The sequence below is a fragment of the Xyrauchen texanus genome, chromosome 11 (assembly GCF_025860055.1).
Source record: "Xyrauchen texanus isolate HMW12.3.18 chromosome 11, RBS_HiC_50CHRs, whole genome shotgun sequence".
NCBI classification, from domain to species: Eukaryota; Metazoa; Chordata; class Actinopteri; order Cypriniformes; family Catostomidae; genus Xyrauchen; species Xyrauchen texanus.
Genome location: NC_068286.1, coordinates 699,061 through 721,218, shown reverse-complemented (window position 1 = coordinate 721,218; position 22,158 = coordinate 699,061). Strand labels below are relative to the sequence as shown.

Sequence of the window (22,158 nt, the reverse complement as noted above, 5' to 3'; positions counted from 1 at the left end):
ATATATATATATATATATATATATATATATATATACACACACATACTACATATGAACTTGTGTGTGTGTGTGTATATATATATATATATATATATATATATATACACACATACTACATATGAACTTGTGTGTGTATACTATGCTACATTTTTTGGTTCTGGATTTATTCTAAGAGGTACTGTCTAGTTACAATATCAACACAAAGCTAGTCGTTTTTATTAACTTTAAAATTTGTTGATGTGCATGCACCCCCCCTAAATTAGTTCACATTTACTATATAATCTAGTCAAAAATGGTTAATAATGTTGGCAAATTATGCAGATGTATAATTTGTCAACATTATGAACAATGAGCATCAACAGATTTAAACTATGAAGGCAGAGAAACATTGCATCCTGTAACAATCTGCAGATGGATAACTTTGCTTTAAAAAGGGGTATTAATACACTTTGGTGTTGTATTTTTACTGTTGATTATTAAAGATTATGATCGTTATGGACACTCTACATGGGGATAACGACTAATGTGTGCTTAATATGTACATAGTCATAAATTACAACCTGTGGGCACTTTAGCCGCATCCTTAAGTGAGTGTTGTTTCGCGGTTAAACGCTGCACGTGACGCGATGCCCTCTGTCGGTAGTGAATAGTAAGATGGCCGCCAGAGCACTTCCGGTAGCTTCACCTACTGCTGGCAGTTTAGAATTCTATGAGCTATCCAGTTATATATGTAGATCAGTGTATTGAACGCATTTTCAACTGTTTGCGCGGATGACACGTTTGGTGTTAACGAGCGACGTGAAAAACATCCGCTCATATTTGACCAATCAGATCCGCGGACGTTTGATTGACACCAGGCTTGTCCAATAGTATTGCAAGAAGAGAGGAGTGGGATGAGGTGAATACTCATGAATACTGCCGTTAATCGATTTCAAGTGTCGTGATTAGTAGCCGTTTAAAAATTTAGTTTTTTTGTAATCAAATACGTTGGTCAAAACATGCGGGAATGCGAAGCAATAATGATCCCAGCAAAGAGGATTCACTGTTCTTTTATGTAGACTGGGTATAATAATTCATCTTTTTCAATCATGTAGTTTTCCACTGCGTATTTTCAAAGTCTTTTGATCTAGTCTCTATGTAAAACAGCAGCATGCCAGTGCAGCTCCTATCTACTTAAATGGGGTCAAGATTTACGATCTAACAACATATTTCTAATCAGCAATAAAATCTGACAATACTGGAATCGTACATTGTGCTTCTTAACCTCATATTACTGTAAATACACGCACATAGCGAGTTGATTGACAGGTGATGACTGTATCTAATAGGTGATTGGCTCTTTTAACTGACTTTCTTGCTAAATCATTTGACCGTTGGGCGCTCCAATTTCTCATATTTATTTAAATAGAAATGTCCCGTCTCTGCTAAATAAACAATGGTAATTTTGCCTATAAAAGTTTATCAGCGTCATAGCGTTCTATATTCCTCTGTTTCCGAATAATTGTCAAATTATTTTTAGTATTATTTAGCTGCAAATGCCGCCGCTTAAGAAACACGCAGACGGCGCTTTCAAAGACAAATTTTGAATTTTTTTGAATGAGGCAATAAGGCGGACGGTGGACGGAGTTTGAAATCAAAAAGCAGAAAATACTCTTATCTTTAATTTATTTTTGTACAATAAAAAACATTTATTCATGTTTTTATTTCACATTTGTTGTGAGTTTGTATAGATCTTCAGAACATCAATGAAATAAAAAGACGGCATTGTCACGTGGTAGCTGTTAGTTTTATCAGCGAGTGTCTCGATGGACCAATCACAGTGAATTTAGATGAAGGGTGAGGCGTTTTTTAAATGATTTTATAGCGAATGATAGGGCGTATTTCAATTTGCGTGTCATCCATCATTTCTTGGAATCAAATTCATTTAAATTATACAATTTTCATTGTTCAATTGTCTCCAATAAGACAAACAACGTCTTGAGATTTGAACCTACGCGCGCTGCGCTTTCTGTCCGTCATTGCAGCTGCACAACAGATCAGAACAGATCCGCATCGAGCCCAACCGACACCGATCACAAATCATGTCCGACGACGAGAAGCTGCCCTCCGGATGGGAGAAACGAATGAGCCGGAGTTCAGGTGAGTAACTGCGGCCCGTTATCTCATTTTGACCCGGAACAGAGAGTGTGTTTGACTGCGTATGAGCAGATGCACGTGCTAAACGGCTAACCGACACCGAACCCGCGAACAGAACCGTTGTTAAACATAACCGACTTACTGTAGCTGTGAAACCGAACCAGCATGAACAGTACCGTTATTAAACGCGACTGACTGCTGATGTTGAACCGAACCAGCATGAACAGTACCGTTATTAAACGCGACCGACTGCTGATGTTAAACCGAACCAGCGAGAACAGAACTTATTAAACGTGACCGACTGCTGATGTTAAACCGAACCAGCGAGAACAGAACTGTTATTAAACGTGACCGACTGCTGATGTTAAACCGAACCAGCATGAACAGTACCGTTATTAAACGCGACTGACTGCTGATGTTGAACCGAACCAGCATGAACAGTACCGTTATTAAACGCGACCGACTGCTGATGTTAAACCGAACCAGCATGAACAGTACCGTTATTAAACGCGACTGACTGCTGATGTTGAACCGAACCAGCATGAACAGTACCGTTATTAAACGCGACCGACTGCTGATGTTGAACCGAACCAGCGAGAACAGAACCGTTATTAAACGTGACCGACTGCTGATGTTAAACCGAACCAGCATGAACAGAACCGTTATTAAACGTGACCGACTGCTGATGTTAAACCGAACCAGCGAGAACAGAACCGTTATTAAACGTGACCGACTGCTGATGTTAAACCGAACCAGCGAGAACAGAACCGTTATTAAACATGACCGACTGCTGATGTTAAACCGAACCAGCGAGAACAGAACTGTTATTAAACGTGACCGACTGCTGATGTTAAACCGAACCAGCGAGAACAGAACTGTTATTAAACGTGACCGACTGCTGATGTTAAACCGAACCAGAATGAACAGAACCGTTATTAAACGTGACCGACTGCTGATGTTAAACCGAACCAGCGAGAACAGAACTGTTATTAAACGTGACCGACTGCTGATGTTAAACCGAACCAGCATGAACAGAACCGTTATTAAACGTGACCGACTGCTGATGTTAAACCGAACCAGCGAGAACAGAACCGTTATTAAACGCGACCGACTGCTGATGTTAAACCGAACCAGCGAGAACAGAACTGTTATTAAACGTGACCGACTGCTGATGTTAAACCGAACCAGCATGAACAGAACCGTTATTAAACGCGACCGACTGCTGATGTTAAACCGAACCAGCATGAACAGAACCGTTATTAAACGTGACCGACTGCTGATGTTAAACCGAACCAGCGAGAACAGAACTGTTATTAAACGTGACCGACTGCTGATGTTAAACCGAACCAGAATGAACAGAACCGTTATTAAACGTGACCGACTGCTGATGTTAAACCGAACCAGCGAGAACAGAACTGTTATTAAACGTGACCGACTGCTGATGTTAAACCGAACCAGCGAGAACAGAACTGTTATTAAACGTGACCGACTGCTGATGTTAAACCGAACCAGCGAGAACAGAACTGTTATTAAACGTGACCGACTGCTGATGTTAAACCGAACCAGAATGAACAGAACCGTTATTAAACGTGACCGACTGCTGATGTTAAACCGAACCAGCGAGAACAGAACCGTTATTAAACGCGACCGACTGCTGATGTTAAACCGAACCAGCATGAACAGAACCGTTATTAAACGCGACCGACTGCTGATGTTAAACCGAACCAGCGAGAACAGAACCGTTATTAAACGCGACCGACTGCTGATGTTAAACCGAACCAGCATGAACAGAACCGTTATTAAACGCGACCGACTGCTGATGTTAAACCGAACCAGCATGAACAGAACCGTTATTAAACGTGACCGACTGCTGATGTTAAACCGAACCAGCATGAACAGTACCGTTATTAAACGCGACCGACTGCTGATGTTAAACCGAACCAGCATGAACAGAACCGTTATTAAACGCGACCGACTGCTGATGTTAAACCGAACCAGAATGAACAGAACCGTTATTAAACGTGACCGACTGCTGATGTTGAACCGAACCAGCGAGAACAGAACCGTTATTAAACGTGACCGACTGCTGATGTTAAACCGAACCAGCGAGAACAGAACCGTTATTAAACGCGACCAACTGCTGATGTTAAACCGAACCAGCGAGAACAGAACCGTTATTAAACGCGACCGACTGCTGATGTTAAACCGAACCAGCATGAACAGAACCGTTATTAAACGCGACCGACTGCTGATGTTAAACCGAACCAGCGAGAACAGAACCGTTATTAAACGTGACCGACTGCTGATGTTAAACCGAACCAGCGAGAACAGAACTGTTATTAAACGTGACCGACTGCTGATGTTGAACCGAACCAGAATGAACAGAACCGTTATTAAACGCGACCGACTGCTGATGTTGAACCGAACCAGCGAGAACAGAACCGTTATTAAACGTGACCGACTGCTGATGTTAAACCGAACCGGAGTGATTGATTCCGGGCTGATCATGAATTTAAAGATTTAAATATGTAAACCTATCACCTTTAAACACCGGAACATCTAAATATCTAACGATATAATTGTTTTAACATTTATTGTGATGTTTATGGCCTGATTTATCAATCGAATAATTAACAGAAGTGTCATTTACAAAATCTTATGTATAATTGATTTGACCAAAACCCTCTCAATGTAATCACTGTAACACATAGTTTCCAATGGCTTATTACTTTAGAAAATGGTACAGACAGGAATGTTATTAAAAACATCAACGTTCACTCAATAGTTTAATTTATTAATTATATGAGCGAACTAATTTCACAGAGTTCAAATGCATATTTCCGCTTTAAGTTGGCACACTCTTTCCACTCATAATGTTCATATTTGTCAATCCAAATTAAATCCAAAATGGCCGACTTCATGTTGGGAAAATGACTCTGATGTGGGTGTCAATTGTCATGACATTTTAAGCAAGACAAGTGCCTCAAAAACACGTGAATATACGAAAAAAGAATAATAACATTTAATGCATTACCATGGCAATACTATTTAAGATATCAAGAATCCCTTGACAATTTTACATCAGCAGAGTCTTCACATAATTCTAAAAAATTTTAAGCTATTCAGGTAAATATAAGAGGACTATTTCAAAGTTTTTTTGTAAGTGCCACACACTTCATGCTGCCAGGTGGTGGCACTATGAACGTGACCCACAATAGTCACATCCATGTGATTCGCCCACAATACTAAACATACATCTCAATTTAGATCTAAATCACACATTGCACACATTAGATATGGGACACTTTCTGTTTCCCATTTTCGGCATTAATTTAATGCCTCGCCATGACAACATTTATATTTATGCATTTGGCAGACGCTTTTATCCAAAGTGACTTACAGTGCACTTATTACAGGGACAATCCCCCCGGAGCAACCTGGAGTTAAGTGTCTTACTCAAGGACACAATGGTGGTGACTGTGGGGATCAAACCAGCAACCTTCTGAGTACCAGTTTAGTGCTTTAGCCCATTACGCCACCACAACAGTGTTCAATATATACAATAATGTTTTCTAAATGTGGGGACAGTCTCATGAAACCCCCAGGGGTATTTAAAAGTTAAGAGACTGCAATATTCAAAAAAATTCCAGTTAGGTGAACTAATGACTATATTTATGAAAGATGTCTGGCTTGATGAAGACTATATATGTACCATTTTTGGTGATTGTAGGTGACAATGGGGGTGCTACGGATGCCCCACCTACAACTTTTGCCCAGCCCTCATGGCTAACAACTCTGACATGTGTGCAAGAGTTTTTAAGCATGGTAACTGCCCCAAAAGTACCCAAAACCTTGAAAAGAATAATAATAATCCTTAGAAGATCAGAAGGGTCTTCACACTTTCAGTGCTTAGGCCCTAAAAACATTTTGTTTTTTGACCATTGAATAGGGTTAAAACAATTTTATAGATGGACACATTGAGAGCCCATTATCTTTAACCATTTAGGGCCTTAAAAATGAAGGTACAAAAATAAATGTTTTGAAGCAGAGGATAAAAGCATACTAAGGCCACGTTTTCATTAATCTGGATACATTTGAAAACAGTGTTTTAATTTTTTTAATGCTCTCTGCTCACAATGTAATTTTCAAGCATTTTCCAAAAGTTGCTTGTCTACTATAAAAGTGCTTAAATTCCCTTACTGCGCATGCAATAAAATTGCCATTCAATGTATGGTCTGAAACGCAATTGTCCTTGTGTTCTGTTGTTGGACACCAATTCTTAACAAACTTCCCCTCGACTTTGAAGGAATGCAATGTGAATGTTGTACAAAGTAACATTTACCAACACTATCAAAGTGAATATCCGGCACAACAGCGCCGCTACAACGCGGACCGCCATCTTGATTGTTTAAGTTGAATTGATCACATGACAGCGTCACATGACAACAAATATGTCATAGTTTTTAGATATATATGTTTTCCCAGTCCCCACTACAACATGAAGATGACTTTTTCAAATTTATCCACTTGGGAGGGCATTTTCAAAAGCTCAGGTTTTGATGAAAAAAAAAACGCTGTCTCGCTGTGGATGGAAAGTCAAAACCTAGATAAATAAATGTGTTTGCAAACGAAAACATCTTAGTGTGGACTTGGCCTAAGATATCTTCAATATTTCTGGAGTTATAGGCACTTCAACTTTGTTTTCCCATTTGTGGACTCACAGCATTGGCATATAATGCAACAAGAGATGCTGATGTCGACTGATTTTAGTAATGATCCACCGATCTCTCTGTACAAGTAAAATCATGATGCAGACTCCTTTTATAAGGGTGTTCTTTTAACCTGTAGTTTTGCTCAAATCATAGGTGAAAATTGTAGCTAAAGTTTACGCCCCTCTACAAAGTAATGGAGTACTCTATAAATATTGATCCATATGGCATTTACTATTTTGGCTTTCATCATCATTTATGTTTATCTTTGACCAGTTAAAAAAATAGGATTAAAAATCAAAATTTTGAGACTGGGACCTCTGGATGAGTAGATATGAACCTGTATGTCACCAGAGACAAGTACGTAGTCGCTCTGTATACTATTCATTTTTGCTATCAGTTAATTTGCAATGGCTCTGAATTTTCATCACCAAATCAGAATTTAGAGTTAGGAACTGTTAAATAATATAAATATAAATAAACATGATATATCAGGTGTAAACGTGCCTGTCGATCTCTCTGTGTCTCAGGTAGAGTGTATTACTTTAATCACATGACTAATGCGAGTCAGTGGGAGAGGCCGAGCGGATCAGATACTGACGTCGGGGAGGTGGAGAAAGTTCGCTGCTCTCACCTGTTGGTCAAACACAACCAGTCACGCCGGCCGTCGTCCTGGAGAGAGGAGAACATCACACGCAGCAAAGACGAGGCACTGCAGCTCATTCACAGTAAGAACAGAGAGTGTTAAATCAGTGTACACGTGCTGTGTGAAGGACATGTGTGTGTACAGTGCATCCGACAGTATTCACAGCGCTTCACTTTTTCCACATTTATTATGTTACAGCCTTATTCAAAAATGGATTAAATTCATTATTTTCCTCAGAATTCTACAAACAATACCCCTTAATGACAACGTGAAAGAAGTTTTTTGAGATCTTTGCAAATGTATTAAAACGAAAAAAATCACATGTACACAAGTACATTTTGTTTCTCATGGTCTGAGAGTCCTTCAGGTGCCTTTTGGCAAACTCCAGACGGGCTGTCATGTGGCTTTTACTGAGGAGTGGCTTCCATCTGGCCACTCTACCATACAGGCCTGATTGGTGGAGTGCTGCAGAGATGGTTGTTCTTCTGGAAGGTTCTCCTCTCTCCACAGAGAAATGCTGGAGCTCTGTCAGATTGACCATCGGGTTCTTGGTCACCTCCCTGACTAAGGCCGTTCTCCCCCGATTGCTCAGTTTGGCCCGGCGGCTCTAAGAAGAGTCCTGGTGGTTCCAAACTTCCATTTACGGATGATGGAGGCCACTGTGCTCATTGGGATCTTCAATGCTGCAGACATTTTTCTGTACCCTTCCCCAGATCTGTGCCTCAATACAATCCTGTCTCGGAGGTCTACAGACAATTCCTTGGACTTCATGGCTTGGTTTGTGCTCTGACATGCACTGTTAACTGTGGGACCTTATATAGACAGGTGTGTGACTTTTCAAATCATGTCCAGTCAACTGAATTTACCACAGGTGGACTCCAATCAAGTTGTAGAAACATCTCAAGGATGATCAGTGGAAACAGGATGCACCTAAGCTCAATTTTGAGTGTCATGGCAAAGGCTGTGAATACTTATGTACATGTGATTTGCAAAGATTTCAAACAAACTTCTTTCTAGACCCTCGAGTCCACCATTGAAATAAGTTAGCGGACACTCATTTACAATGTGCTGCATGGTTTCTGGTTCCCCACAGCTGCAGTTCGGGTTGGTGGCTTGCCCCCACTGAACAAGGTTGACTGCACATCGACCCTGTCCCGTCCGGAATCGGTTCAGTGTTGACCAGTGTCGTCGAGGAAGGTCGAAGCCAGGAGGACAGACTGACGGCTCAGCTATGAGGGCGTGGTTCACAACATCAGTTGCTGCCCACTCATCACTCCATGCCGAGTTAGCTGTCATATCCTCTGGTGGTGGGTTCAACCAGACAGGTTTTCTTGATGGTAGGCGGGCTGCTGGATGCAGTGTGATGTCCATGTTGAGTGGCAATTTGTCATTCACTTGGACTTTAGTCAGCAGCTTGGCAGTGGCCTCCTGTCGTCGGAGATGCGGTGGTGGTATGTTGTTGAGAACTGGCAGCCATGGTAGTGGTGTAGGATATAGAGTTCCAGTGATTGTGCGCATAGACGTGTTTAAACTGAACGTCAACTAGCTTGGTGTGGGATAATCTAGACCAGACCGGTGCACAGTACTCTGCTGTTGAGTAACACAGACAGGGTATCCGCGGGGTCTTGAAAAGTATTAAAAGTTGATAAATCAATTTTGGGAAAATTAAGACCCTTAAAAAGTATTAAAAAGTCTTATCACGGCTTTATAAAGTTTTACATTTTGAAAGTATTTTTTCTGAATTAGCTGTCCAACAGTTTGAGTCCCAAAAACATCGTAAAAGTGTGTGAATTTAGTCATTGTTATTAAAAAAACGAACAGGTACATAAAAAACTAGGCTATTGTGGGTGTGTTCGTAAATTGCCTCTGAGAGCACCAGAGCGGGCAGGCGGGCGGAAGTTCAAAAGCACAATGTATGCTCTGGCGTTCCCAGTGCGTATTACAACGCACCGAAATGTTTTAGGAGAAGGTTGGTGAACTCATGAACAGAATGGGGAAGTGCAAATTTGCAGCGTCCTGGATGGAAATGCTGGACTTCAAAGAGTGGCTGCAGCCAGTCGAGGGGAATGTCAGGGAGGCATATTGTACATTATGCAAGAAAAAAATAAGTATTGTGTCAATGGGCATTAACTCGTTAAAGTCCCACATGTGTTGTGCTAGCCACAAAGCCGCTGCTAGCCACCGAGAGCGGCAGCTCTCCATCGCTAGCTTCTGTGGTAATCGCGTTGCACCACCACAACCTAGTGCCAGCGTCGTTACACCACCGGCAGTCGCACCTGAAGCTACAGCTACGACCCGGGCTGTCTCTGCTTCCTCACCTTCTGCAGCCGACATCAGATTGGCTCTGGGCGGCACAGCAACACTGCGCGCTGAGGTGTTGTGTTGTCTCCACACAGCGGAGAAACACCATTCACTGAACTCAAACGGCAGAGGGGAAATCTGGGACATTAATGGCACAACTGATCACGAAGTCCAACATCCTCAGAAGACGTAGTAAAGAAAAACGGAACGAATTGGTCCAAACTGAGAAGCTGCTGGGAACAAAATCAGAAGAACTGAGGCACATGTCAGCATGATTGTTGTTGAGGGTGGAGCAAAGTTTTGTTTTGTTTTTTAATAAACTTTGCTTTGATTTACTATCCCAGCCTATTTGATTTTTTTTTGTATCAGAGTGGTCTATAGTCTTTATCACAAACTAAAACTGTTAAGTTAAAAGTATCACTGATGTAAATGGTTACAGCTTGAATTGGCGGTGAGGTATTAAAAAATATTGAGAAGTTCTTGAAAAAGTCTTGAAAAGGTATTAAAATTAACTTCAAGATTCCTGCATATACCCTGACAGAGCAAGTGCAGTGGTCTTGAGTGTCTGTGCCCTTGCACCCCAGCTTGTGCCGGCCAGTTTGCGGAGTAGATTATGAGAGCTGACTTTGGCTGCTGTCTTCTTCAGATGATCATGATATGTTAATGATCGGTCCATGGTAACTCCGAGGTACGTCGGATTTAGGTCATGTTTGATCCGCTGGCCCTTGAGGTAGATATTGAGCTCCCGTTTTGCTTGTGCATTGTGGAGGTGGAAGATACTGGATATAGACTTGGTTGCACTGGGCTGGAGCCGCCACCTATTGAGGAAGTCCGCCATCAAGTCCACGTCCTTGTTCAGCACGTTCTCGACCTCGTCAAATGTCCGATGTTGGGTCCCAAGGCAAATGTCATCTGCATAGATGAATTTGCGGGACTTTGTTGCTGGAAGATCATTAATAGATGTTGAAGAGACTTGGAGACAGGACAGACCCCTGCGGGATTCCGTTTTCTTGTTTCCTCCAAGAGCTGTTTTTGTCGGCCAGGTGTACCCAGAAACGTCTATCATGGAGGAAGAGTTCTATGACCTCTACTACCCAACGTGGTAAAACCTTGGATAGTTTCAAGAGGAGGCCAGCATGCCAGAATAATTTTGGAATAAGGCTGTAACATAACAAAATGTGGAAAAAGTGAAGCGCTGTGAATACTTTGCGGATGCACTGTATAAACCCGTGTTTGTGTGTGTTTAGAGTATATAGAGCAGATCAAATCTGGAGAAGAAGAGTTTGAGGGTTTGGCATCTCAGTTCAGTGACTGCAGCTCAGCGCGCAATGGAGGAGATCTGGGCGTGTTTGGCAGAGGTAAGTTCATAATCGAAATGATGTTCAGGTGGGTCTGGAATATGCAGAATTATATCCAATGTTTTTAATCTGTCTGTGTATCAGGTCAAATGCAGAAGCCGTTTGAAGACGTCTCGTTTGCACTGAAGGTTGGAGACATGAGCGGCCCGGTGTTCACTGACTCTGGCGTTCACATCATCCTACGAACTGGATAACCAATCAGAAAACCCCTCCATCATGCTTTCAGTCATTTACCTCCACAGATAACACACACACACACACACACACACTGTTATTTACCTCGTAATATAGTTGCCACTGTAAGGCTGGATTGTCAAAACTGCACGTTAAATCCCTCCAGTGTTTGTGTAATCTTTCATATTAAAGTTCCCTTCTAATACTTTTGTCAAATGTTCCTTAAAGGAATAGTTCACCCCCCAAAACAAATCTGTCCGAATTTTCATTTATTTGGTGAATTGTTCCTTTAATAGTGACTTGCAGACTGTGTCTAGTATCCTGCAACATTCCTTCATCCAATCACACTTCTGCTTCCTATAAAGGACAGTGAATGATCATGTCAGATCTCCAAGAAAAAACATGACCAATAAAAATGACCGTATCACAGAAGAAAAAGGTTCCTGTCTTTATGTCAAAACAAGTCGGATCCCTCTTGCGATGATCTTCTGTCTGTTTAGTTGGCACATATTTCGACAGGTTTAAAGGTCTCTCACTCAAATATTCCTGCCCATTTTCCTGTAAAGCACCAGTGAAGAAGCCACATTGGAAGTGTGTTTTGGCAAGTCTTGCATTAAAATTACATTGGTAAGTGTCTATGTTACCGTGCCAGAGAGTAAAAGTTTGGTGACAGCACCATCTGTTGGTCAAAAGTTGCTAATTTAAGTTAAATCTGCTCTAAACTTTTGCAATAATTGGTAGAAGAAAAAAAACGTACTTGTGCTTTAATTTTTTGGATCATGCTATATGATGTCACACATGTGCCTCACACGCGTTTGTCCTGTAACTGTTGCTTGCTATTTTTTTTTTTTTTTTTAAAGGTATCAGAGGTGATAAATCTTGCTGCCAATATATTCCCTTATACGTGACCCACAAGATTTGCGGTGTACCAGTGATTCCAGCGCATACAGTTTTGTCAGTATCTTTTCTTCAGATTGAATACAATTCTGATTAGATTTTCAGTTCTGATCTATAGGACTGACTGCCCACACTGTTACTTTGCAAATAATTTTATCATTGTGCTCAAAATGGACCCATTTCTTCGGACGGACTGTGTGGGTCTCACCCCAGTACAGTGACGGGGACACTATACTGTAAAAAGTCCTGACTCTGGTCATTAAAAATCCCATTGCACTTCTCTTAAATAAGCAGGGATGTAACCCAGGTGTCCTGGCCAAATTCCCCCATTGGCCCTTATCAATCATGGCCTCTTAATAATCCCCATCCATTAATTGGCTGTATCACTCGACTCTCTCCTCTCCACCAATAGCTGGGGTGTGGTGGGTGTACTGGTGCACTATAGCTGCTGTCAATCATCCAGGTGGATGCTGCACACTGGTGCAGTGTCTGTAAAAGTGCTATTTAAATGTAACATTCATTCAACATCTTGAGGATGTACATCATTTGACAATTATGATTTAGGTGTCTGCATGATCCAAAGAGACTTTCCACAAACAAGACAAATTAGGAACCCGAGGAAGAACATTTGAAAGATTTCTGAATCCCATGTCTTTGACAATATCTCAACTTGGCAGGGACTTGTTTACTTATGTACACAACAGTGGTCGATGACCACTGAGTAAACTGACTTGCTTCAAATGGACTTTGACTGTTACACAGAAGAGGAGCCTTAACTGTGTTTGCTTCACCTCAGGATAACGCAAGTTGAACACAAACGGTAAGTTGCGGTTTTATTCTTCAGCCTATCATTCACCTTACAGATAGTCTGGACATTCAGAATTGAATACAGTTTTCAGAAAATTCAAAGCTACTCAACCGAATGACCTAAAACAATCTGTGTAATGTGTTGCACTTTCTTCAAGATAGTAAATCTCAACTGTGATCGAGATCAAGTCAAGATTCAGAAAATGGCAGTAAGTTCATCTGATTTCTTTGAGTCACTCTAAATTCCTAAAGTCTGGTATCACATTTGATTTATTTCAGTTTGAAATAATTTCTATATTTCAGTAAATAATAATTTCAGTTAGAAATGTGTCACAATGATTGCTCATCTCTCTTTCTGTCTCATGTCTAGATGATGCTGGTTTTTGCTGCTCTGCTCCCTGTTGTACTGGGGAGTGAGTGTAGTACTGATGAATTTAGTCCTGTTGACTGTTCTCAGATTAATACTAAAGGACAAACGGTCAGTGGCATTTACTCCATCTATCCGGCAGGGAACATTCCTGTCTGGGTGTACTGTGACATGGTCTCAACTGGTGCAGATGATGATAAAGGAGGATGGACGGTATGAATGTGACATTAGATAATTATATACACACACTCAATATAGCTCATAGTCAGGAAATTTACAAAGAATTGTGACATGGTTCAAGAAATGTTACCAATACCACACAAATGACACCACTGTGAAATAACCATTATATATACACTGATCAGCCACAACATTAAAAGCACCTGCCTAATATTGTGTAGGTCCCCCTTGTGCCACCACAACAGCACCAACCCACATGTCAGAACAGCATTCAGAGATGATATTCTTCAGCACAATTATACAGAGTGATTATCTGAGTTACTGTAGACTTTATCAGTTCACACAGTCTGATCATTCTCTGTTGATCTCTCATGAACAAGTGTTTCATACACAGATCTGACCATCACTGGATGTTTTGTCTTTTTGGCACCATTCTGAGTAAATTCTAGAGACCGTTCAGTGTGAAAATCCCAGAAATACTCAAACCAGCCGTCTGACACCAACAAACATCCATGTGATTATCTAATCAGCCAATGTATGGCAGCAGTGCAATGCATAAAATAATGCAGATACTGGTCAGGTGCTTCAGTTCTGTGTATGAAACTCTTGTGTATGAGAGAGATCAACAGAGGATGGTCAGACTGGTGTGAACTGATAAAGTCTACAGTAACTCAGATAACTGCTCTATACAATTGTGCTGAAGAATCTCATCTCTGAATGCAGTTCTGACAAGCGGGTTGGTGCTGTTTTGGGGGCACGAGGGGGACCTACACAATATTGGGCAGATAGTTTTAATATTGTGGCTGATTAGTGTGTATATATAAATGTATATAACATTTATCAGGTGATTCAGAGACGATTGGACGGCAGTGTGAATTTCTATCGGCCTTGGAAAGAGTACAAGAGAGGATTTGGGGACATCATTGGAGAGTACTGGCTAGGTAAGCACTTACAGCAGTCTGTCACTTTTGGTTGTGTTGGAGTTAACAACATTTACATTTAATTACAGGATAGGATAGTACTTTATTCATCCCCTGACTGAAATTGAGGTGGTACAGCAGTAGGTGTAAATTACAGAATAGGAGATAACAGCTAGATAATTCAAGTTAGTGTGGAAAATCTGTGATGTTGGCTTGACAGTTTTATAGAAAATAGTTCTAAAAGCTTAGGAGGACTGAGAGATACATAGAAAACCTCATTAGATATTCGACCACCTAGAGACTACATCAGACCTCACTACATCTCATCAGACCCTCTATAAATCTCATCAGACCATCTAGAGGCCACATCAGGTCATCAGACCCTCTAGAAACCTCATCATACCATATAGAGACCACATCAGGTAAAATTAGACCTTATCAGACCCCCTAGAGACCACATCATATCTTACCAGGCCCTCTAGAGACCACAACAGAACCTGTTAGACCGCCTAGAGACGACTCCAGACCCCCTAGATACCATTTTAGATCCATTAGACCCTCTAAAGACCACACCAGACCTTATAGACCTCATCAGACCCCCTAGAGATCTCATCAAACCCTACAGAGACCACATCAGATCAAATTAGACCTTAGCAGACCCCCAAGTGACCACATCAGACCTTATCTGACCCTCTAGAGACCACATCAGTCCCAATTGGGCCTCCTAGAGATCACATTTGACCACTCCAGACCCCTTAGAGATGGCATTAGAACTCATCAGACCCCCTGGAGGCCTCATCATACCCTCTAGAGACCACATCAGACCCCGTTACACCACATAGAGACCACTCCAGACCCCCTAGATACCATATTAGATCCATTAGACACTCTAAAGACCACACCAGACCTGATAGACCTCATCAGACCCTCTAGAGACCTAATCAAACCCTACAGAGACCACATCAGATCAAATTAGACCTTAGCAGACCCCTTAGAGACAACATCAGACCCAATTAGACCCCTTAGAGACCACATTTGACCACACCAGACCCCTTAGAGAGCACATTAGATCTCATCAGACCCTCTAGAGACCACATTAGACCACACCAGGCCCCCTCGAGACCACATCAGATCACATTGGTCCTTATCAGACCCTTGAGACCACATCAGATCAAATTAGACTTTATCAGACCCCCCTAGAGACCACATGAGATCAAATTAGACCTCATCAGGCATCTAGTGTTTGTGTCAGAAATCTTCAACCACGTTACCGTGAGACACATCATGCTGCAACCGCTGTACTCCCTTCTAGCTTTTCATAAACTCAATTTTATTGGCGAGAGATCTTGCATTTCCAGTGTGGTTAGAGAGAAATTGTACCTGTTGCGTCTGATGTTTCGCCCATGCTCTATATCTCCTGAAAACACTGCTGGCTTTTCCAACACGAGGAGCTGGTCTCATGTCTAGTGTGGTTATAATGTGTTTGTTCGGACAGGGTTGGAGAAACTTTACCAGCTCACACGTAACAGGAAATACATGCTGAGAGTGGACATGGAGGACTTTACAGGAAGGAAAGGTTACGCTCTGTATTCATACTTCTCTGTGGACTCTGAATGTGAAGGGTATCAACTGCATGTTTCAGGGTTTAAAGATGGAGGGGCAGGTAACACAGATTTGTTTCTACTGATGCAAACTGAACTGGAGTATAATAACGTATTCGAATGATCCACATTTGATCATGTGTTTTTCAATATTTTTCCTTGAATATATTTTCAATCCATTATTTTTCTTGTCTTCAGCGTAGATCAAGACGGTTAGTTACAGTTTGTAAATGTTGTTAATGTCGTAATTTAACGCTCCTCTGCAGGCGACTCTTTATCTGGCCACAGTGGATACAAATTCTCCACTTTTGACAAAGACCAAGACATCCATGACAATAATTGTGCCAAAATGTTTCTTGGGGGATTTTGGTACTCAAACTGTCATTCTACAAACCCCAACGGTGTGTACTTATGGGGAGAAGATGCCACACATTATGCCATTGGAGCTGTTTGGACGACCTGGAAGAACAGTAATACTGCCATCAGTATGAAATCAATCACTATGAAGATCAAAAGTGTCTCTTAGGCCATTATAGAAACATTTTATTTTCATTATGACAGTTTAACGTTTTCCTTTCCACTTATAACTGTGTAACTGAGCAAACATGTAAGAATATCTCTTCTATCTCTTTATGAAACTTACATTTCATTGTAAATAAAAATCACAAGTTTAGTAAAACATTTAGTATCAATATTTTTATGTGCATATCAATCATCTTGAAACAGGGTTCAAGTTTGCTGTGTGCACAGGTACAGTGTCATGCTCATATACAACAGGTATATTCTCTCCTACTAAATTTGTTTGTCCAAAGGTGTGGTCAAATTAGGCCTTGAGCATACAAAACTAGGACCTAAGGACTCTGCAACAAAGGAATTGATGTCATGCTCAAGGGTTTTAATAAGTTATAAATTACATAGGACAAATAGTAGGTTCATGATCAAATTTGCCAATGGATACACACATGTGACTAAATCGACATAAGTCTCACTAGACTAGACTTCTAACTCCATTCACTTTCATTAATGTGCAAGCTCAAGTCAAGACGTTTAGCTTTCTGCTGTAAACTGACCAGGGAATTCATATGATGAAGAGATCTAAAGGATGTAAACATCACATATTGACCTCTTGGCAACAAAAAGAATACACATTTCAAAGCTGCATAGTTTGCAGTGGAGCAAATGTAAGTATTTTCTTTACTTTAGAGTCCAGGAGGACAAGGTAACACTGTCTTAAGCCACACCCATCATCTGAAGAATATCCTGCTCAGGTGTTCCAGCACTTGGTGAAGGATATGTTCAACTACCGTACACTCAGAAAAAAAAGGTGCTGCAGTAGTACCCTTGTTTGGGGACTCGTAAGGAGGAAACAAAGGGTACAGGTGCATTTACCTCTTAAAGGTACACAAACGGTCCTAAGGGCAGTGGTTCTCAACCAGGGGGTCAGGACTCACTAGGGTGCCTCAGCACACTTCCGGGGGGCCTCAAGATCTCTTAAAATTATTGAAAGTATGATAGATTATGATACTTTTTAAATAATTATTATAATTCAACTTACTGGACATGCTAATAATGTAATAACTGCCTTCAACAACTTGCTTTTTAAGAAGAATATACAGTTCTAGACATTTCTGGATTCAGATGTTTTTAGGAAATATCTTATAATAGATGTATCTAATAGCCTACATGGGTGGTCTTCGAATATTTTCTCTGACAATGGGGGGGCCATGGAGTCAAAAAGGTTGAGAACCATTTCCTTAGGGTACAATTATCTACCCAAAATAATTGTATGTGTTATGTACATATTTTCCTCCAAGTGTAGCACAGATCTCATCAGAGATAACAGTTCTCCTGTTGGTCTTCAAACACTACACTCTCAGGAAACAACTACCAAACTGTACCTGTATAAAGGCCATCACTGGGGTGGTTCTCTCCTCAAGGCCCCTTATAGGCTATGTTCACACAGTCAGTATTTGGGACTGCCAAACAACCGCATTTACTTATAGGTGTGAGTCTTGAAATGTTCTGTTTATACAACCGCTTACAGTGGTGGCATGGATACGGTCTGTATGAAAGAACAACTGAAGTCCCAACCATGGTGTATCCACTGTAAGTTCTTCATTAAAAATATTATTTATATTGTCAAGCCAATTCTCAGGGAACAGAAGGGGTCTCTTCCGCCCTGTCACTGAGTCCATTCGAAGCACGAGTGTATCCATAAGATCATAATTAACCAACAGCGGCTTTGAATGCTTTTTAAGGGTCTGCTAATGTCCAGTGAGAGCCACGCTGCAATGTACGGGGTGGCAGTGGCTCAGTTGGTAGAGCGGGTTGGCCACTAATCGCAGGGTTGGTGTTTTGAATCCTGGCTCACATGACTCCATGCCTGGCTCACATGCCGAAGTGTTCTTGGGAAAGACACTGAACCCCAAGTTGCTCCCAATGGCAGGCTAGCATCTTGCATAGCAGCTCTGCCGCCATTGGTGTATGAATGTGTGTGTGAATGGAGTCAACAGTGTAAAGCGCTTTAAATACCGATAAGGTTAAAAAGGCACTATATAAGTGCAGACAATTTAACTGAGTTTCGGGTGCAGCATCTGTAGCACGTAGCTTGTGCCCGCGTGAAGCTACGGTGGAAGACAATAGCTGGATCTTTGGATGATACGGCTCATTTACATTTATGCATTTGGCAGACGCTTTTATCCAAAACAACTTGCACTTATTACAGGGACAATCCCCTGGAGCAACCTGGAGATAAGTTCTCAAGGACACAATTCTTGCAGGTGGTATAGCCATGAACGTCTTGCATGAACCACACGTTAGAGATCTCCCCAGAGTGGCTGGATGATATTAAGGTCAGGAGCCTGAGATGGCCACTCCAGAAGCATCTCTTTTTTTCCTGCTGTAACCACTGGAGGGTCAACTTGGCCTTGTGCTTAGGGTCATTGTCGTGCTGGAAAGTCCAAGAGTGTCCAATGCGCAGCTTTCATGCAGCTTTCAAATTGTCTGCCAGTATTTTCTGATAACATGCTGCATTCATCTTGCCATCAATTTTCACAAAATTCCCCCATGCCTTTAGAGCCCCCCCAAAAACATCAGCGAGGCACCACCATGCTTCACAGTGGGGATAGGATTCTTTTCACTATAGGTCTTGTTGACCCCTCTCCAAACATAATGCTTATGGTTGTGACCATAAAGCTCGATTTTGGTCTCGTCACTCCAAATTACAGTGTGCCAGAAGCTGTGAGGTGTGTCGAGGTGTTGTCGGCCATATTGTAACCGGGCTTTTTTAAGGCAATGGTGCAGTAAAGGCTTCTTTCTGGCAAAACAACCATACAGCTAATTTTTGTTCAAGTATGATTGTATTGTGCTCCTGGAAACAACCACACCGTCTTTTTTTCCAGAGCAGCCTGTACTTCTCCTGAGGTTACCTGTGGGATTTTCTTCTTCTGGCAGTTGTGGCTGAAATCTTTCTTGGTCTACCAAACTGCCAGGGTGTGCAAACTTTTGAGCACAACTGTACATACCTGCATATTGTGTGTCTGTAAATATTCACAACAGGAACACTGGCTGGGGACGGTCTAAACATTCATAAAGGCATCTTTGGTGTTGATCTCTCAAACTCTAGCGCTACTAATAGTTCAAAATATCACTCAATTTAACAGATCGTCTCCAAGTTTGGGTCAGATAATGTTACAACTTGGTAATTTGAGAACTCATTATTGCTGCCATGCCCTGAAGCTGTTTGGTGGCTGTACTGCCTGCTGATCCAAATGTCATGAAACTGGCCAAAATACATTATAACTTTGGACCATCTTTGCATATAGTCAAGCCTTTTTTACTCTATAACTATATTTCTGGTAGCCTGCAGAATACTGGGATTTCCAATTGTCCTGTTCCTGGATCAGTTTCTCTTTCTGCTTTTGTGTTTCCTCATCATCAGTGTGTGATACTCCAACACTTTTGGCCAAACATATTGTTCACTATTGAGGCTGTGAAGTTCAGACTGTTGACTCATACACAATGACATTTTATTTTCAAACCATTATCAGCATGAAACCATCTGTAATGATGAAAACCATTTGAGTCATTCTTGCATGAAACCGTAATGTTGAAATGCCAAATGCTGCTACTTTGCAAATTTTAGGACAGTCATCAGTTAGTCCAAAATCTGCCATTTGTGTGTACATATACATTTAAGATGAAACCCATGCAAAGTTCATGCATAAGTACACTAATAATAAAAAAGAGTATTGCCCCATGTCCTCCATCATACTTCAGTAGACTCCAATAGTTGTAGGGCAAGACAGCAGTGTGTGATACAGTAACTGCTATGATGTTTGACAGTGACACTCATCCGTGATGCTTATTGTGTCCTTATTGTCAAGCATTTAAAATTTCACTATAATTTCATTAGTGTTTCTGGAGAACAGTGTTTGACCCCAGAATCCAATTCAAGTCACTGTTTTGCTTTGCCTGTAGAAATTCAGCACCAGCGCTGCCTCCAATGCAGCCTGCTGGAAACACACGCAAGGTCTAAAGAGCAAACTTCATGCTTGGCGTTGTGAATGGACAAGGAGTTCAGAAACTCAGCTGGGACAGAGAATGCCAGCATTGTAATTTGTTGTGTTAATGTCAACTTTGAGGTTGAAGAACTTCTTGTATCTGTTGCCACCGCAGCTAATGATGACGCTGCAAACTTGACCAAAACCATAATTACAGCGCTTACAAACATCTTTGAATTCAAGAGTAAAACAGATCCTATAATTTGAAGTATAATTCATTGATTGTAAAAGTGAGCAGGTCCAGTTTTTTTACAAACTTTTATCAGTATGAAACCATCGTTTGTTTTCATGCAAGTCATTTTGTTCTTCTGAATAATGGTGAAATACAACTGAAAATACTCTGCAAATGTTAGTACGGTCATCTGATGGTCCATTTGACTTGTTTTGTAACGTATTTTCCCATAATGATGATTATTACCCATGTTCTCAATCATATTTCAGACTCCGCCAGACTAATATACAATCTGGCCTCTGTCAGTTGTTTTCTAAGAATGTTTAGGAACTTAATTGAGTTATTTTTCTGATAATGTCTACCAGACAAAATACCACATTCTCTATCTCTGCTTTATGTTTTTGTCACGATTCACTGTTGTCTGCCCTGTGTTTTACCTCTGTCATCTGTTCCCCATGGACTACACTTCCCATAATTCCCTGCCCTCATCACTGCCAGCTGTCTTCCTTTGTCCTCACCTGTGTTTCGTCTACTCATTAGTCTTTTTGTATATTATGCCCTGTTGGTTGCTTGTTCTTGGTCAGTTGTTGAATGTATGTACTTGAATGTATCCTGACCTACCGTGTTTTGCCTGTGCCCTTCGTGGATGTTTTCTCCTGTCTATGTTTTTGTCTCCCCTCGTGGATGTTTTATTTTGTTCCTGTGTCGGTGCTTACACATGCCCTAAGGGGAGGGGGAGCCGTGGAAGTCTCGGGAGGGGGAGCCGTGGAAGGCTTTCTTCTCCTCCTCCTCCGGGCGGACGAGTCTGGCAACGCTGGCTCTGGGATGGATGAGGCTGGCAACGCTGGCTCTGGGATGGACGAGACTTCCAGCTCGTTGGCCGTGGCAGGCTTGGGCATTGGCCGTGGCAGGCGTGGAATGTTCAGAAGCTGAACCCGGGATTGAGAGAGGTGGTTCCTCTGCAGCGAATGTCTCCAAAATGAGCTCCACATACTCCTTCCATGTGTAAGCACCGACACAGGAACAAAATAAAACATCCACGAGGGGAGACAAAAACATAGACAGGAGAAAACATCCACGAATGGCACAGGCAAAACACGGTAGGTCAGGATACATTCAAGTACATACATTCAACAACTGACCAAGAACAAGCAACCAACAGGGCATAATATACAAAAAGACTAATGAGTAGACGAAACACAGGTGAGGACAAAGGAAGACAGCAGGCAGTGATGAGGGCAGGGAATTATGGGAAGTGTAGTCCATGGGGAACAGATGACAGAGGCAAAACACAGGGCAGACAACAGTGAATCGTGACAAAAACATAA

The 22,158-nt window shown here is 41.5% G+C and overlaps 2 protein-coding genes across 4 annotated transcripts; both read left to right on the top strand.

Annotated features, from left to right (window-relative positions):
* The first annotated feature begins 1,860 nt into the window (after positions 1-1,860).
* On the top strand, positions 1,861-11,748 carry LOC127652136 (peptidyl-prolyl cis-trans isomerase NIMA-interacting 1-like). The gene is made up of 4 exons (XM_052138195.1): positions 1,861-2,139; positions 7,376-7,573; positions 11,040-11,150; positions 11,235-11,748. The coding sequence occupies exons 1-4, from the start codon at positions 2,082-2,084 to the stop codon at positions 11,342-11,344; spliced, it is 477 nt and encodes a 158-aa protein (XP_051994155.1). The 5' UTR covers positions 1,861-2,081; the 3' UTR covers positions 11,345-11,748.
* Positions 11,749-11,831: 83 nt separating this feature from the next.
* LOC127652134 (microfibril-associated glycoprotein 4-like) lies at positions 11,832-16,759 on the top strand. 3 transcript variants are annotated; one of them, XM_052138193.1, is made up of 7 exons: positions 11,832-11,951; positions 12,185-13,041; positions 13,187-13,237; positions 13,399-13,608; positions 14,420-14,516; positions 15,991-16,158; positions 16,363-16,759. In XM_052138193.1, the coding sequence occupies exons 3-7, from the start codon at positions 13,232-13,234 to the stop codon at positions 16,620-16,622; spliced, it is 741 nt and encodes a 246-aa protein (XP_051994153.1). In that variant the 5' UTR covers positions 11,832-11,951; positions 12,185-13,041; positions 13,187-13,231; the 3' UTR covers positions 16,623-16,759. The 3 variants fall into 3 exon arrangements, with proteins under 3 accessions (XP_051994153.1, XP_051994154.1, XP_051994152.1); XM_052138194.1 differs by having other exon boundaries at positions 11,910-13,041; positions 13,191-13,237; XM_052138192.1 differs by having other exon boundaries at positions 11,910-13,041.
* Positions 16,760-22,158: the final 5,399 nt, after the last annotated feature.

Coding starts and splice junctions, on each gene's coding strand:
- LOC127652134 (XM_052138193.1), top strand. Junction 13,609..14,419: donor ATGATAAAGGAGGATGGACG/GTATGAATGTGA, acceptor AACATTTATCAG/GTGATTCAGAGACGATTGGA. Junction 14,517..15,990: donor CATTGGAGAGTACTGGCTAG/GTAAGCACTTAC, acceptor TTGTTCGGACAG/GGTTGGAGAAACTTTACCAG.
- LOC127652136 (XM_052138195.1), top strand. CDS start 2,082: ATGTCCGACGACGAGAAGCTGCCCTCCGGATGGGAGAAACGAATGAGC. Junction 2,140..7,375: donor ACGAATGAGCCGGAGTTCAG/GTGAGTAACTGC, acceptor TCTGTGTCTCAG/GTAGAGTGTATTACTTTAAT. Junction 7,574..11,039: donor GGCACTGCAGCTCATTCACA/GTAAGAACAGAG, acceptor GTGTGTGTTTAG/AGTATATAGAGCAGATCAAA.